Source organism: Balaenoptera physalus, assembly GCF_965194825.1.
Source record: "Balaenoptera physalus genome assembly, chromosome: 3".
Taxonomy (NCBI): domain Eukaryota; kingdom Metazoa; phylum Chordata; class Mammalia; order Artiodactyla; family Balaenopteridae; genus Balaenoptera; species Balaenoptera physalus.
In genome coordinates this window covers 86,471,985-86,487,653 of record NC_138890.1, presented here as the reverse complement: position 1 = coordinate 86,487,653, position 15,669 = coordinate 86,471,985, and the positions used below count along the sequence as shown (strand labels likewise).

The following is a 15,669-nucleotide window of genomic DNA, read 5'->3' as shown; positions in this document are numbered from 1 at the left end:
CACTCCTACTGGTTAGTATAAAATCCAAACTCCCTAATATGGCTTATGGGCCCTTTTATATTTTGGCCAAGCTCATTGCCTCATTTCTACTCTTCTTTCCTGGACCCCTCTTAAGACTATGTTAGCTCCCCCGCCAATGTTAAAAACTCCTATTAATGAGCCTCTCTAGTGGTGGTGGAGTAGGAGGTAGGAAAGGAAGAAAATAAAGTAAGTATAAACTTGGAAATCTCTCTTTTAGCCCAGTGAAGTATTTAACCAGGCAGTTAATCTTGATGAAAAAAATCCATGCAAGGGTTAAGTCCAAAAGGGAATAACAGTTACTTTCTAAACTGATCATCTGTGTTTAGACAGGCAAGACAGAGAATTTCTCAAGAACCAAGATGGGGTGGGAATGGGGGAACAATACTGGGGTTATCAAGGTCTTGGTGCTCTCTTAATATAATAGGGCACTCACATTAATTGAAAAGAAAGCATGCAATATGCCCTATTGCAATCCCTGTCTGTGGAGAATGTCAGGAAATGTTTTAAATACCATTCTGAACTCCCTCTTTCCTTTATTCTCCTTCCTGACCTTATAACAGGAAACTCTCCAACTCCAACACTTACAGGTCAGAGAAAACAGGTACCACTTAAGTGTATCGGAATCTAACAGCTCTATAAAAAGGTTATATACTCTTGACAATTCTATAGCCAGGTGCTGAGTAATGTCCACCTTTTTTCTTTCTTACTCTAAACTAACCGTTTTGGTCACATTTTCTATGTTTATGTTTTTGAAGTGATTACTAGTGTAGGCAGTTGCTGACACCATTGAGTGGGCAGCCTTCACAGGTTAAAAAATTTTCTTGAGGCCATCTATCAGCACCACAGTCTTTGACCAATACAATTTTAATTTTTGTCAAATGTCAGTGAAATGGCCATAGGTTTTAATTAACTATGGAATATAATAAACATTTTAACCTCTAATAAAAAGTGAATGCCATAAAAATCCGTCTGTACTTACGTAGTATGATTAAGTCAGAATTCACATATTAAAGAAACTCATATCAGAATCGTTTTACCTTCCATTACCTGATTGATATGTTTCATGTATGTGAATAGCTTCAATTTAACATGCCACAGATCTTCCCCAAGATGTGCAAACCAAGGCCTTGTAAATTAAATTATATTTTCTACCTAACATAAAAATTTCAGCACAGGCTTAATTGCCAATCAATTTTGAATTAGTAATTTAGCTTTTCCAATTAGTCAAGTATGGTAGTTTCTCATTTTTGAGACTGGCTGTAGCAGGAATGCAACAGGGTAAGTCTTCATCTGCAATGTGACTGATGATACTCCGATGCAGTGCTCACTTTGGCTTATTTTAGGACAAGCTTTACAACACCAATGAGACTTTTACAACACTTAAGACAATATTAATTTCTAATAATGTCACAGCTTTAAGTTTGAGTCCAAGTTAATGTTCAAGCTCCTAGTGCTCTTATCCCTTATTTAAAAAAATAATAATAGCTAACATTTATTGATCATTTACTACGTGATCAGTCTTTCTGGCCACTTCAAATTCTATTATTTCATTTAATCCTCATAAATAACCTTAAGAGCCCGTCCTATTATTGTCTCTAGTTTACAGAAAGGGGAAGTATCCACACGGAGGTTAAGTCACTTGTCCAAGATCCCACAGCCCATAAGTGATGGAGCCAAAATTCCAACCCAGGACCTCTGCCTCCAGAGACTAAAAGTCTATTCTGTAAAACACTGGAAGCTGATCAAAGGCTGCAAGAGACTAAAAATCTGACATCATGTTGAATTTGCCGTATTTTGTCTTGGCTGCTGAACCTAAAAAATCTCAGGTAATCTTTCTTAATTGTAAATTAGGGATAACAGGAACATTAATTTATTGAGGCATTACAAGAGTTAATATATTTAGTACCGAACTTGGAAGATAGTAAGCACTCGGAAAACACTGCCTCTTAACCACACAACTCCGTCAAAGCCTGGTGTGAGGGAATGGACCTTCTGTTGTCTGTGCACCTACTAAGAACCAGGGAGCACTGTGCCCATCACAGAACGGTATCTCAATGAATCTTCACCCAGGCCCCCCGAAGCAAGGTTATTACCGCCCTTTCCCCATTTAACAGATGAAGTAACTTAGGCCTAATCGGCGTCCTAAGCTGGTGAACTGGGTTGAGGAGGAGAGGGGCAAGCCCTGGGATCCAACCAGCGCGACCCCTACCCTCAGTTTGCTCTCACCTGTGAGGTCCACACGCGTCCGGACGCCGGTTCCGCCATCCTGGACCTCCACGGCGGCTTCCCTCGCCCACTGCCCGGAGCAGCTCCGGGAAGACGCCCCTGTGGCCCCGCCTCCAGGCGGCCTCACCTCCGTGCTTCTACTCAAGGCTACTTGAGGTGAAGTGAGGAGTGCGACCGAGATCAGGCGCGCCAGGTAGACAGGAAACTCACAATTTCTGCAATACTAACTCTACAGCTCTCTCGGCTTCCCCGCCCGCCGAGGCCTCCGGGAGCAGCAGCCAATGGTCGCCAAGCCACTGCCAGTTGCAGCCAATTGGAAGGCATCAAGCCTTCCGGGGAAGGCGTGCCGAACCCAGAAACCACGCCCCCGGCTCGAACACTGGCCTCCGGGGTGGGTAGCGGCAAAAGTTGGCAGAAGCAACGTGTGTTTGCAGGGATTGGCTGGCGCGGCAGCGTGCGGAGCGCTGATTGGTCGCCGAGATATGGACTGATTCCGCGTCGGGTGAGAGTTGACGGTCTCCGGGCCACCTGCGTGTGTGGGTTTGGCTCTGGAAGGGTGCCCTGTGGCCAATTAATTCTGAAAGAATTTCGCGTGGCAGTAAATCCAGCTGGGAGAATACGAACGCGAAGAGGTAGTGAATGACGACGGTGAGGGATAAGGCTGGCTTAAATTTGCTGTGAAGATCTAGTATCCCGCGGCTGCATTGCCCCTCCCAAGGCCAGAAATCAAATAAGAAATGAGAAAAAAAAAAATGCACCCGTGCGAGGATGACCGGCTCTTCGGCTTCCTGCCGCCTCCCGTGACTCAAAGCTGAGAGTACTATACGAGAAAACATGTAAACAAAGTCACTGCCACAGTGTGAATTGATCTTTCGCCAAATGTTTATGCTCCGATATGGGAGTTCAGAGGACAATCTTTTAAGTAGGGAAGAGTTGGGGTGCGCAGGTGGCTTTAGCAGCCTCACAAAGTGTGCTGGTTTTCATCTATTTGAAGGTGAGTAACATTTATACCAGTGTCTGTGAAGTCACCCATCTGATAGGATGCTTGGCAAATCTGAATACTAAAAATCAGGTGTTTGCAAATTACATATACCAGGATATGTAGTTTGAGAACCAAGAATAGGAAGGAATGCAAGGCTACACCATTAGTCATTTTTGATAGACTTGCACTGAGAATAAGCAATACTTCATAAAAATTTTAATTAGCGTCACTAAAAGAATCACCAAACACCACTTGCTAGTTATTATTGGCAGATTTTAAAAATCTTACCTCATTGTTTATATATAAAAGGAATAATAATTTGGTGATTACCTTTCCGTTATCTTACATGTATTCATCTGTAAAACACACCTACCTTGGGGGGCTGTGTGGAGTCAATGAGGTGTAAAGTATGTAAAACTTCAACCAAAGCACTTTTCCATGACTATCTCAAGGTATTATCCGTACATACATGCAAACAAGAACCACGATAATTGACCAATAATAACTAGCAAGTGAGTGGAGCCCCAGGCATAGATCGTTAAGGCAGATTACGTAATTTCTGAGTAGCTGAACTGGAATTTGGTCCAGGTCTTCTGGATTCTGAAACTGGGGCTCTTAACCCCCATGAAACTCATAATGTGTTTCACAGGCTGTCAGGCACATACCTGTGCACAGCAGGCGGACCAGAAATGAAAGCTCTAATCCCTGCCTGGAAGGTTTACACAGTTAAAAGGTGGAGAGGAACAAGTCCACTTAACCATTTCAGAAAAGTAGAAGATTAGTATCTCTCATTATTAGACTTGAGCTGGGTACATTGCTCAGTAACTTTGCATATTCTCTTACAGAATCTGGTAGAATATGTTTAAAAGAAAATCAACTTGACTTTTTTTTTGAAAGGGGTTGCTGCATAAAGTCATACATCACACTTACTCCTGTAGGGAGGTTTTGTTTCTTTGCCCTTTGCTCTTCATCTTTTGCCTTGTTTTTCTTGGTTAGAAAGAAGTTGGGCTAATTCAAAACCCCTCTGTGTCTATCAAAGTGGAATGCTACTAAAAGCAAAACTGCAGGTTCAGAAAAAATTAAATAATATTATCTGAAGCTATTATTGAGGACCATGAACCAGGCACAGTGCTAAGCATTTTACATATATTAACTCATTTAATCCTGATAACCTCATAAGGTATGCATTATTATTATTATCCTCACAAGGGAACAGTAATATATAGGGCAACAGACAGGTCCCCTATCCAAATAGTTTGGAATAGGTGGAGTAGATGGAAATTAGCTTTCCATCTAAAGTTTAAGTATAAAAGAGATATATAATGTATTTGACCAGCTATAGAAAGTCACCCTAGAGAGGAAAAATAGCTTCCCTGCCAATCCCTGACTGTAATCAGACTGAATATATTAACATATCTAAAAAAGGAATTTTCAAGAAGAAAAACAGAAAAAATTCCAAAACACAGAAATAATATATCCACTATTTCTGCCAGGAGGCAATAAATCTAGAACTAAAAAGCAAAATAAAAACATGGAAAAAATCCCCAACTACTTGAAATTTTTAAAAAAAAATCTGTCCCCCAAACTTTGATCAAAAAGAAAATCAGGGGTTTCCCTGGTGGCGCTGTGGTTAAGAATCTGCCTGCCAATGCAGGGGACACGGGTTCGAGCCCTGGTCCAGGAGGATCCCACGTGCCGCGGAGCAACTAAGCCCGTGTGCCACAACTACTGAGCCCGCGCACCTAGAGCTGGCGAGCCACAACTACTGAGCCCACGCGCCGCATCTACTGAAGCCCACGCGCTCTAGAGCCTGTGCTCGGCAACAAGAGAAGCCTGCGCACTGCAATGAAGAGTAGCCCCCACTCGCCGCAACTAGAGAAAGCCCGCGCGCAGCAACAAGGACCCAACGCAGCCAAAAATAATAAATAAATAAAAATAAATAAATTTATTAAAAAATAAATAAATAAATACAAATAAATAAATGCTTTCTTTGCCATAGAGGTACAGCATTTAAAAAAAAATCAAATATTACATACTGAAGAATGTTAATAAAATATTTCAAACATTAATATTAATAAACATTAATAAATATTAACCCCTTAGAAAAATTCATAGCCTTAATTCAAGTCAACAAGTATTTATTAAATCCCTGCTGTAGGAAACCTGTTGAAGCTGGGGCAGTTTATAAAGTGACCCCCCAAACAATTCCAAAGCTGGATTGAATCCTGAACCTTTTATTTATATAATCCAATAATTTTTTTAACATCAGTTTGAGCTGACTTTCCCTCGTTTAGGATGAAAAGAGCTTTTAGGGAATAGAGGACCCCTTTTCTCTTGTGACACTTTCTTCCTTTGGTCAATTAATCTATGACAAAGGAAGCAAGAATATACAATGGAGAAAAGACAGTCTCTTCAATAAGTGGTGCTGGGAAAACTGGACAGCTACATGTAAAAGAATGAAATTAGAACATTCTCTAACACCACACACAAAAATAAACTCAAAATGGATTAAAGACCTAAACGTAAGACAGGATACTATAAAACTCCTAAAGGAAAACATAGGCAGAACACTCTTTGACATAAATAGCAGCAATACTTTTTTGGATCCGTCTCCTAGAGTAATGGAAATAAAAACAAAAATAAACAAATGGGACTTAATTAAACTTAAAAGCTTTTGCACCACAAAGGAAACCATAAACAAAACGAAAAAGCCTATGAACTGGGAGAAAATATTTGCAAATGATGCTACTGACAAGGGATTAATTTTCAAAATATACAAACAGCCCATGAGGCTTAATATCAAAAAAAAAAAAAAAAAACTCAATCCAAAAATGGGCAGAAGACCTAAATAGACATTTCTCCAAAGAAGACATACAGACGGCCAACAGGCATGTGAAAAGATGCTTAACATCACTAATTATTAGAGAAATGCATATCAAAACCACAGTGAGGTATCACCTCACACCAGTAAAAATGGCCATCATTAAAAAGTCTACAAATAATAAATGCTAGAGAGGGTGTGGATAAAAATGAACCCTCGTACACTGTTGTTGAGAATGTAAATTGGTGCAGCCATTATAGAAAACAGTATGGAGGCTCCTTAAAAAACCAAAAATAGAGCTACCATATGATCCTGCAGTCCCACTACTGGGTACATACCTGGAGAAAACTCTAATTTGAAAAGATACATGCACTCAATGTTCTGGTGGCACTATTCACAATAGCCAAGACATGGAAACAACCTAAATGTCCATAGACAGATGAATGGATAGAGAAGATGTGGTACATATATGCAATGGAATACTACTCAGCCATAGGAAAGAATGAAATAATGCCATTTGCAGCAACATGGATGGACCTAGAGATTATCATATTAAGTGAAGTTAAGTCAGACAAAGACAAATATCATATGATATCACTTATATGTGGAATCTAAAAAAAATGATACAAATGAACTTATTTACAAAACAGAAATTAGACTCATAGACATAGAAAACAAGACATACACACTACTGTAGATAAAATAGGTAAACAAGGACGTACTGTATAGCACAGGAAACTATACTCAATATCTTGTAATAACCTATAAGAAAAATATCTGAAAAAGAATGTGTATATATATATATGTATATGTACAACTGAATCACTTTGCTGTACACTTGAAACACAACATTGTAAATTAACTATACTTCAATAAAAAAAAACTTTAAAAGAAGAATATCTTCTTTGCAGCGTTTTAAGTGTTCAAGACTGGCTGCAGAGGCTGGAGGCTGGCACAGATTTGGCACTGGTGAGCACAGAGAAATGGTAGCAGGGTTTGGGGGGAAGCCCTTGGATGAGAACACGAGTTAGAGTGTGGAACAGAGGTCCCCAAATCTCCCATACATCTGCCTCATGGATGGGAAGCATTTAAAAATACAGACTTCAAGCCCTATCCTGAAACTACTAAATCAGAATCTTTGGAGGTGGGGATCTCGGAATGTGACTTCCGGATGATGTCCCATAGCAAATCTAAAACCAGTCTGGGGACTTCCCTGGTGGCACAGTGGATAAGACTCTGCGCTCCCAATGCAGGGGATGGTCAGGGAACAAGATCCCACATGCATGCTGCAACTGAGAGTTTGCATGCTGCAACTAAGGAGCTGGGAGCCACAACTAAGGAGCCCACCTGCCACAACTAAGACCCAGTGCAGCCAAATAAATAAATATTTACAAAATAAATAAATAAAATAAAATAAAACCAGTCTGACTAGTGTTTAAGCACTAGCAGGAAAGAAAAGGAAGCAAGGTTTGTGTGAGAAGAGAGTGGGCCAGAGGCACAGGCAAATGTTAAGATTCAGTGGGTAAAATACGGAATTGTCCTTATTATTTATTTCTGTTACTTAAATTTGTGCTTTACTCTTCTGTGCTGTCTGCTCTATTGTTTAAAGCTTATGCTAATTTATTTTTTTTTAAGTGCACTTTTAAGAAAATTTAGGGCAACTGAATAGTAAAACATGCTCTACCAATGTATAGAAAATATTCATGTTAGACCATGATTAAAACAAACAAAACAAGCAAACAAAACTCAAATGTTACTTGTTGTTCATATATCAAAATATTCAGATGCAAATGAAGGCCGACCAGCAATATTATAATCGTCATAAATTATATAACTGGCTGATACCAAATTCACCCTTGTAGATAAAATCTATGGACTGTTTAATATAGTCCAGGCACTGCTCTAGGTAGATATTATCATGATCTCCATCTTGCTTACTAGGAAACTGAAGCTTAGGAAGTTTAGGTAATTATCCTAAAATCACATAGCTAATGAGTGACAGAGGCCAGATGTCAGCAGGAAAGCTGATGCCCCACCAGGGACAGCAGTAGAATTTCTGTCTGGCTGTGGGAGGCCACGCCAGCTCATGTGTACTCACGGTACCTGAGGATCAGGAGCCTGTAGGCAAAGCCAGCCCACAGTCGAGGCCGACAGAAAAACACACTGGTTGCTTCACGTGTGGCCGAGCACAGTTGGTGGCAGCTTGCTATCTCCACTGTAAAGACGGTTATTGAAGTTAAAGAAATTTCCTGTTGTCTTTAGGTTCACAAATGGTCAGAACATTGATACATGACTGTAAAGTGAAACCAAGCAGAGGGAAGTGCCGGTCTCAAACACCAGAAGTTAGGGTGAGTGTTTGTGTAAAAGAAAGGACTCTACACGCAGAGAGAGAAGAGGAAGGACCAACTATAGTCCATATCTGTGGACTGATATGATCAGCAAGGTAACTCTGATAGAATTATTTTTTAATTTATTTCACCCTGAAACAAGGGTCCGCAAATGACAACCCATGTGCCAAATTAGGTCCGCCACATTTTTTGTAGGTAAAATTTTGTTGGAACATAGGCACACTCACTAATCTATGTACTATGATTGCTCTCACACCACAATGTCATGATTGAGAAATGGCAACAGACACTATGTGGTCTGCAAAGATGGAAACATTACTATCTGAACCTTTATAGTAAAACTTTGCTGATCTCTGCTCTAAAACATATTTCACAAATCTAGGTTTAAGATTTAAAATTTTAAAGAGATAAACGCAGTCTTGATACACATCTGAGAGCCCTTATTTCCTTGAATCACAGGTATCAAACACATGGGGAGGTAAAACCACTTGAGAAGGAACAAAGTATAAGAGAATTCAGTTGGACCAGGACCTTTGACTTACAAGGTCAATTTTTCCTCCAGAGGAAATCTCCTGTTTCTGATTTCACATTTTCTCTCTTAAGAACTCGTGCTTCCATAAATTTGTCAGTGAGGGCCTGCTCTGTGTCAGAGATAATTCTAAAATATTTACATTCATAATCTGACTACTTCTTCTTTATCTCCTTCCCCCTTTTCTCTCCCTTTTCTCTCACAGAATTAGAGCTGTTAATTTTTAGCTGGGCACATCAGAGTCCAGAAAAACAGACATTTCCCAGGCACTCTGATAGCTAGAGCTCTGAATGGACTTGGGTCCTGCCAATAAGATGTACTCTTGAGAGATCTGAAGAGATGTCAAAATCATGCTTTACTGCTTCTGCAATTCTAGGCAGGCTTCTGTCTTCCAGTGCCCTGCCCCAGTTTAAGGTTGCCTTATGATCCCGATGGTTTCCCAACAGCTGTAGGAACATCTGCATTGCTGGCTCCACACTGTTGAACTGTTCAGAAAGGATTTCTTCAACCCTCCAACTGATTCTCTAAGCAATAACAAAACCTGTACTAAATCTTTTTCTGATTAGACTAGTTAAAATGGCTTCTGTTCTTTGCAAGTGAACGTTGGCCAATACAAAATTTGGAATTTAGAAATGAGGGGATGCCCTAAAGGATATTAATGTACGTTTTCTTGACTTAGCAGTCCAAGAAGCAGATGATGAGGGAGGACAGGTAGCAGTTGGTCCTCCTTATCCACGAGTTCTGCATTCACCAATTCAACCGCAGAACCTGAGGATACTGAGGGCAAGCTGTATCTCTGCTAAGGAAAGGACAGAGAATCTAAAGCTGTAGCAGAGAATCTCAACCTGTGTCAGAGAATCTAAAATATTTGTAAGCCTGACGATTTGGTGCTTCACAGCGTTAAAAAATGTCCACTGTGTCTGTACCTCCACACTAAAGTGATAATAAGAGTTAGCTGTGAAGGAGTACAGTGGCCCCAACTATTTACAAGGATCTCTAGAAAGCCTTCTGGGCTGGGCAAGAAGAATCAGTACAGCAGCACAGATCAGATTAAGGGTGTTGCCCTACCACTCAAGACCCTTATTTTAGGGCATTATGGAAGCTGCCTCTATTAGTTGCTAGGGCTGCTATAAAAAAGTACTGCAAACTGGGTGACTTAAACAACGGAAATTTATTGTCTTACAGTTCTAGAGGCTAGAAGTTTGAGATCAAAGTGCCCACAGGGTGGTTTCTTCTGAGAGCTGAGAGGGAAAATCTGTTCCATGGCTCTCCCCTGGCTTCTGGTGGTTTACTGATAACCTCTGGTGTTCCTTGGCTTGTGGCTGCATCACCTTGATCTCTGCCTTTATCTTCACGTGACATTGTACCTGTGTGCATGACTGCATCCAAATTTCCCCTTTTTTTATAAGGACACCAGTCATACTGGGTTAGGGCTCACCCTAATGATCTCATTTCAACTTGATTACCACTGTAAAGATCTTGTCTTCAAATAAGGTCACATTTTGAGGAACTGGGAGTTAAGAATCAAACATATCTTTTTGGGGGGGACACAATTCAACCCATAAACACCATAATTAGGTTGAAAAGAGGCTGTGCAGATCATAGCAGGTAATAATTAAAACAAGATCTGCAGACTTTTATAGATAATATATATTTGATTGATAAATATATATAATACATATGTGTGTATATACATATGTACACATATGTGTGTATATACACACATGTGTATATGTGTATATACCCGTGTATATACACATATGTGTATATACACATATATACATATATATATATACGTGTGTGTGTATACACACACACACACACACACACACACACATACACATATATAATGTCTAGATGATTTCTTTGGGTACGATTTTTACACTGCAACTGACCAGAAGAAAGACTGGATGCCTATTAAGTTAAGAGGAAATTCTTTACCAGAGAAACCATAAACCTGGCCTGCCAAAGCCTGACTGAGTATAATGCAAACTTAAGTACCCAAACCTACACTAGCAAAAAGGAGGATGTGAAAGTTTTGCAGCCCCAAGAAGGGCAGACTCTCCAATGCCCAATGAAGATGTGATCGAGGAGGCTAATGGACAAAGAAGGACCTCCAAGAAAACAAAGCCAGTAGTCATGGAGATGATAGAGGAACCAGAGGTTTTTGGATGGGCTAACCTAGAAAATTATAATAGCCTATTGCCAGGGCAGACATCTCTGAAATTTCTGCCCATTGCAATATTTTTTTTTTTGGAAGGGAACTTTTTATTATAGTTATCCTGTTCCTATTCCACCATAGAAGTGGTGTGTGTGTGTGTGTGTGTGTGTGTTGGGCACGGGGGAGTAACTCACCAGTCACTTCCTGGATCACCTGTCCGCAGGTAGCCACATCTGGACCTAATGGAGAGAACTTTGTGTCACTCAGATATCCTGGTCTTTGAGCTGGGTTTAGTCTCTGGCAGATGGAACTTGGAAGTCATTCCTCTTAGGGAAGGTATGAAGTTTCCCTGTTTGGGAAAAAGGGTGCTCACAGATCTCAGGGGTGGAAGTGGTGGTCTATGGCAGACTGCTAGGTGTCCTCCAATAGCTGTTCTTCCCCTTTCTTTTAATCTATGGTGATAGACCCTCCAGTGTTTTATTTGGACATAAGATCACTCCAGATAAAGACTATATATCTGAGTCTCCCATGCAGCTACAGCTGTGGTTATGAATTAGTTTCTGCCAGTCAGATGCTCTCTTGAAACATTTAGAAGGCAAGAGCCAGGAAAGGCAATGTGGAAGTCTCTGGTTTGCCTGCAGTGGCTTCTTGGTCAGAGAAGCTTTCCTGGTCATGGTAGAAGCAAAGTAGTTTTAAAACTGGTAACCAGGGCTTCCCTGGTGGCGCAGTGGTTAAGAATCCACCTGCCAATGCAGGGGACATGGGTTCAAGCCCTGGTCCGGGAAGATCCCACATGCCGCGGAGCAGCTAAGCCCGTGCGCCACAACTAATGAGCCTGTGCTCTAGAGCCGATGAGCCACAATTACTGAAGCCCGCGCGCCTAGAGCCCGTGCTCCGCAACAAGAGAAGCCACCGCAATGAGAAGCCCGCGCACTGCAACAAAGAGTAGCCCCCGCTCGCCACAACTAGAGGAAGCCTGTGCACAGCAATGAAGACCCAGTGCAGCCATAAATAAATAAATAAATAAATAACCGGTAACCATAGCAGCAGCTTCCCAAATGGACAGGTGGCTTCCTGAACATAGAAAGAGGCAATAGGTCCCTTGGTGGCCCAGTTTTACGCTATGACTCTCAGATTTATTTTTGAGACCTCAAACTATAACTGATTTTATCAGTCTTCCCTACAGTTCTATAGTGCTCTCTGGAAAATTCCTTTTCTATTTAAACTAGCAGAGGGAATTCCCTGGCAGTCCAGTGGTTAGGACTCCACGCCTTCACTGCCAAGGGCATGGGTTCAATCCCCGGTCAGGGAACTAAGATCCCTCAAGCCATGCAGCACAGCCAAATTAAAAACAAAACAAAACTAGCAGAGAGATTCTGTTTACTGCAACTGAATGTGTCCAATACAGATTGGAATTTTTTTTTCATTTTATGGATGAAGAAACTAAGGCTTAGAGGTAAACCAGCTTTCTATGGGGAAAAAAAATGTCCCCATTTGTAGCATTTGACACCATCTGTGGTAAATACTCCTACCATGGCTGATTTCAAGTCTCCAAAGGTTTAAAAACTTTTAGGCAAAATTCCTGAAAGTTTAACAATTGGCTCTTGCAAGCTGGCTCCTGTTCTAACACACCCCTGCTTACAAAATTTAAGTAACTTTCCCAAGGTACCAAGTCAGTAAGTATTTAACAAAAAGATTGAAAATAGAATGATATTTATTCTGCCTAAAAAACCATTATACTACAGAATGTTAATTAGAAATATTAAGGAATACTAAAGAATGTTGTTAAAAGCAATAATGGAACTACATTTATATAAGAAAGCTTCTATCTTTTTTAAAGATAACACACTGAAGTATTTCAAAGTGAAAAAAAAAACATTATCAGGAGAGTTTTGGGCTGCCAGCGTTTACACTAAACAGAAATTTACATCACATGGTATAAATGCTTCCAATGTGTTCACTTCAGAGATTTCATTAATGAATGTTGAGACGGTAGTGGAGAAGTTCATAGTGTTTTTAAAGCTTTAGGTAGGATTGGGGTGAGTAGTCATTACCGATGTTATTACATGCACATGACATAAAGGGGATTTAAACAGCTTAAGACCATCAAAGTTGCAGGTGGAGCTTAAGGAATGAGGGAAATAATTCATAAATTGAAAAATTTAAAGTTGGTGCTTCTTGACTGCTGTGAAACTGAGTTTGTGGTTGAGGTAGTTATGCAACTGACCTACTAGAAAATTCCCGAAGACCAAAAGGTAAACGGAAACTGGGCATTCTTCAAGCATGTTTAGATCATCATAGTGTTGCTTTTTGACGTTAAATGAGCAATAGAGAAACATATAGTGTACATCCTGTTTTTCTGTGGGGTTTGTGAAGAAATTTGTTGCTTAGTCTAATGAGTTGGACCTGGCCATTGATCGAGCCTCCTGAGAGCAATGACGCCAGGCATCTATTTTTTAACCTCGCTGTGACTGTGACGACCCGGCCAGGGCAAAGGGTTTTAGGTAAGTGCTCAGAAGAAACCTTAAAATGAGATGACAGATCTTATTTTTAAAATTTTGAGCAAAGAGCTAAATAATCTGCTAAAATAAGAGATAAGTTGTGCAAGGCACACAATTATGAACATTTCTTAGATCTTAGCATTCAAAAATTATAAGGTCCTACTGTATAGCACAGGGAACTATATTCAATATCCTGTGATAAACCATAATGGAAAAGAATATGAAAAAAAGAATGTATACATATATATAACTGAGTCACTGCTGTACAGCAATAATTAGCACAACATTGTAATTCACCTATACTTCAATAAAAAATAAGTTTTAAAAATATTATAAGGTGAGAGAGGTAGGAAAGAGAAGTACAAAGGAAAGGAGGTGGGTAAAGAAAGATGTGAGTGGAAGGCTTAGACATGGGCCTTCTCCGTCCATTGAACAAGCCCAGCAAGCCGCTGCCCAGCTCCAGGCACTCCAGAGGCACTGCAGGAACCAGGGGTGGGCTGTGTCCTCTCAGGGATTTATTGACAGGAAGACAGGATGAGTTCTTCTCTAGTCAAGTGACCAAAGAGGTTTTGCTTTGACACATTGCAGGGTAACAAATAAAGGTATAATAAGATAGAGATAGTTCTCAAATTTGCTATTTCTTTATGTGGAAAGGATATAATTCAAAAGGGACTAAGAGAATTTCTTAGAAGGTAATGTGGAGTTATATGAATACTGTTCTTTCTCAGATATAATTGCTTTAGAAACATTTGCCCTGGTTTCCTTCTATGAAGAAACCCTTATTGAGTAATTAGAAAATATTACTGCCTGACAAGTGAGAATAAATGCTAAGAAAATAGATATTTTAAAGATAAAAGTGAAGACACAATTTTACCTAAAAATGCCACTGCTTTAAAGATAAACTAATTTGAATTCCTACATCAGTCAATAAGTCTTTTGAATCTTTTAATATTTCTTCCACCCATCCTGACGTCTTCATTCCTCTGTCACCACCACAACCTCATGTTTATAGTATTATATTAGAATCTTAATGGTATGGAATACATGTCCCTACTTCCAGTCCTTCTCAGCCCAAATCTGAGAATGGAATTTTCTTTACAGGAAGGTTTAAAGTTTCAAATTCAATATCTTCAGTAGATATTGGGCTCCTCAGGTTATCTACTTCTTCTTGAATAAGCCTTGTGGTTTGTATCTTTTAAGTAATTTGACATTTTTCTTGTTTCTTAAGGTGGAAGCTGATGCCATTGACTCAAGGTCTTTCTCCTTTTTCAATATAGGTATATACAGGAAGAATATTCCCCCTATATTACTGCTTTAGGTAATATTACTTCTTTAGCTGTATACCATAAAATTTCTTTTGCTATGTTTTCATTTTTATTCAGTTAAAACTTTTCCTAATTTTGCTTTAGATTTCTTTATTGACTCATGGGTTATTTAAAAGTGTGTCACTTAATTTCCAAGTAGGGTTTTGTCCAGATAACTTTCTGTTATTGATTTCTAATTTAATTCCATTGTGGTCAGAGAACATACTTTGTATGTCTTTTGATACTCTATCTTGATTGCAAACAGAAATTCAATCCCATATATTTGGACTTGTAGGTTGTTTCTAATTTTTGTGCTATTAAAAACAATTCTTGGACGAAGATGAACTTGGAATCGTTGCACCCATTCTTTAGTATTTTCTTAGGTAAATTCCAAGAAGCAAAAATTCTGAGTCAAAGAGTGTTTACTTTTTATAGAATTTGTATATACTGTTAGGTGGCTTGTTTCGTGCTTTTCTTCACATTCAATAATGTGCAAATACTTTCTTCAGATCATTTTTTTCTATAACATGTTCTTTCTGATTGCATAATACTTTATTGATACACCAAATTGTATTTAATAATTCTCTGTTGTTGGACATCTTGGCTCTTTCTAATTTGGGACAAATTTCCATAATGCTTTAATAAATTATATTGTGGATCATTAGTTTCTGGGAAAATATTGACCTCATAAAAGCAGTGATTTGGGAAAATTAGTCAGGGACTAGATATCTGTTGAAGACATTGAATCAAATCAAATCTAACACCATATTAAAAGG

General features: G+C 39.5%; 2 protein-coding genes across 4 annotated transcripts in view; both read right to left on the bottom strand.

Moving 5' to 3' along the window:
* Window positions 1-2,382, bottom strand: part of STARD4 (StAR related lipid transfer domain containing 4) — a 23,206-nt gene extending 20,824 nt beyond the window's left edge. The window contains exon 1 of the mRNA XM_082455822.1: window positions 2,248-2,382. Coding sequence (XP_082311948.1) covers window positions 2,248-2,286 — 39 coding nt within the window. The 5' untranslated portion in view covers window positions 2,287-2,382. The remainder of the gene's footprint in view (window positions 1-2,247) is intronic.
* Window positions 2,244-15,669, bottom strand: part of LOC309657831 (uncharacterized protein) — a 27,348-nt gene continuing 13,922 nt past the window's right edge. Inside the window, exons 3-5 of one of the 3 annotated variants that reach the window (XM_082455804.1) lie at window positions 11,283-11,327; window positions 8,154-8,265; window positions 2,244-3,067 (exon numbers count right to left, since the gene is read on the bottom strand). In XM_082455804.1, coding sequence (XP_082311930.1) covers window positions 2,974-3,067; window positions 8,154-8,265; window positions 11,283-11,327 — 251 coding nt within the window. In that variant the 3' untranslated portion in view covers window positions 2,244-2,973. Of the gene's footprint in view, window positions 3,068-8,153; window positions 8,266-11,278; window positions 11,386-15,669 lie in introns of those variants that run through there. The other 2 variants (XM_082455803.1, XR_014261915.1) reach the window with 2 other exon arrangements.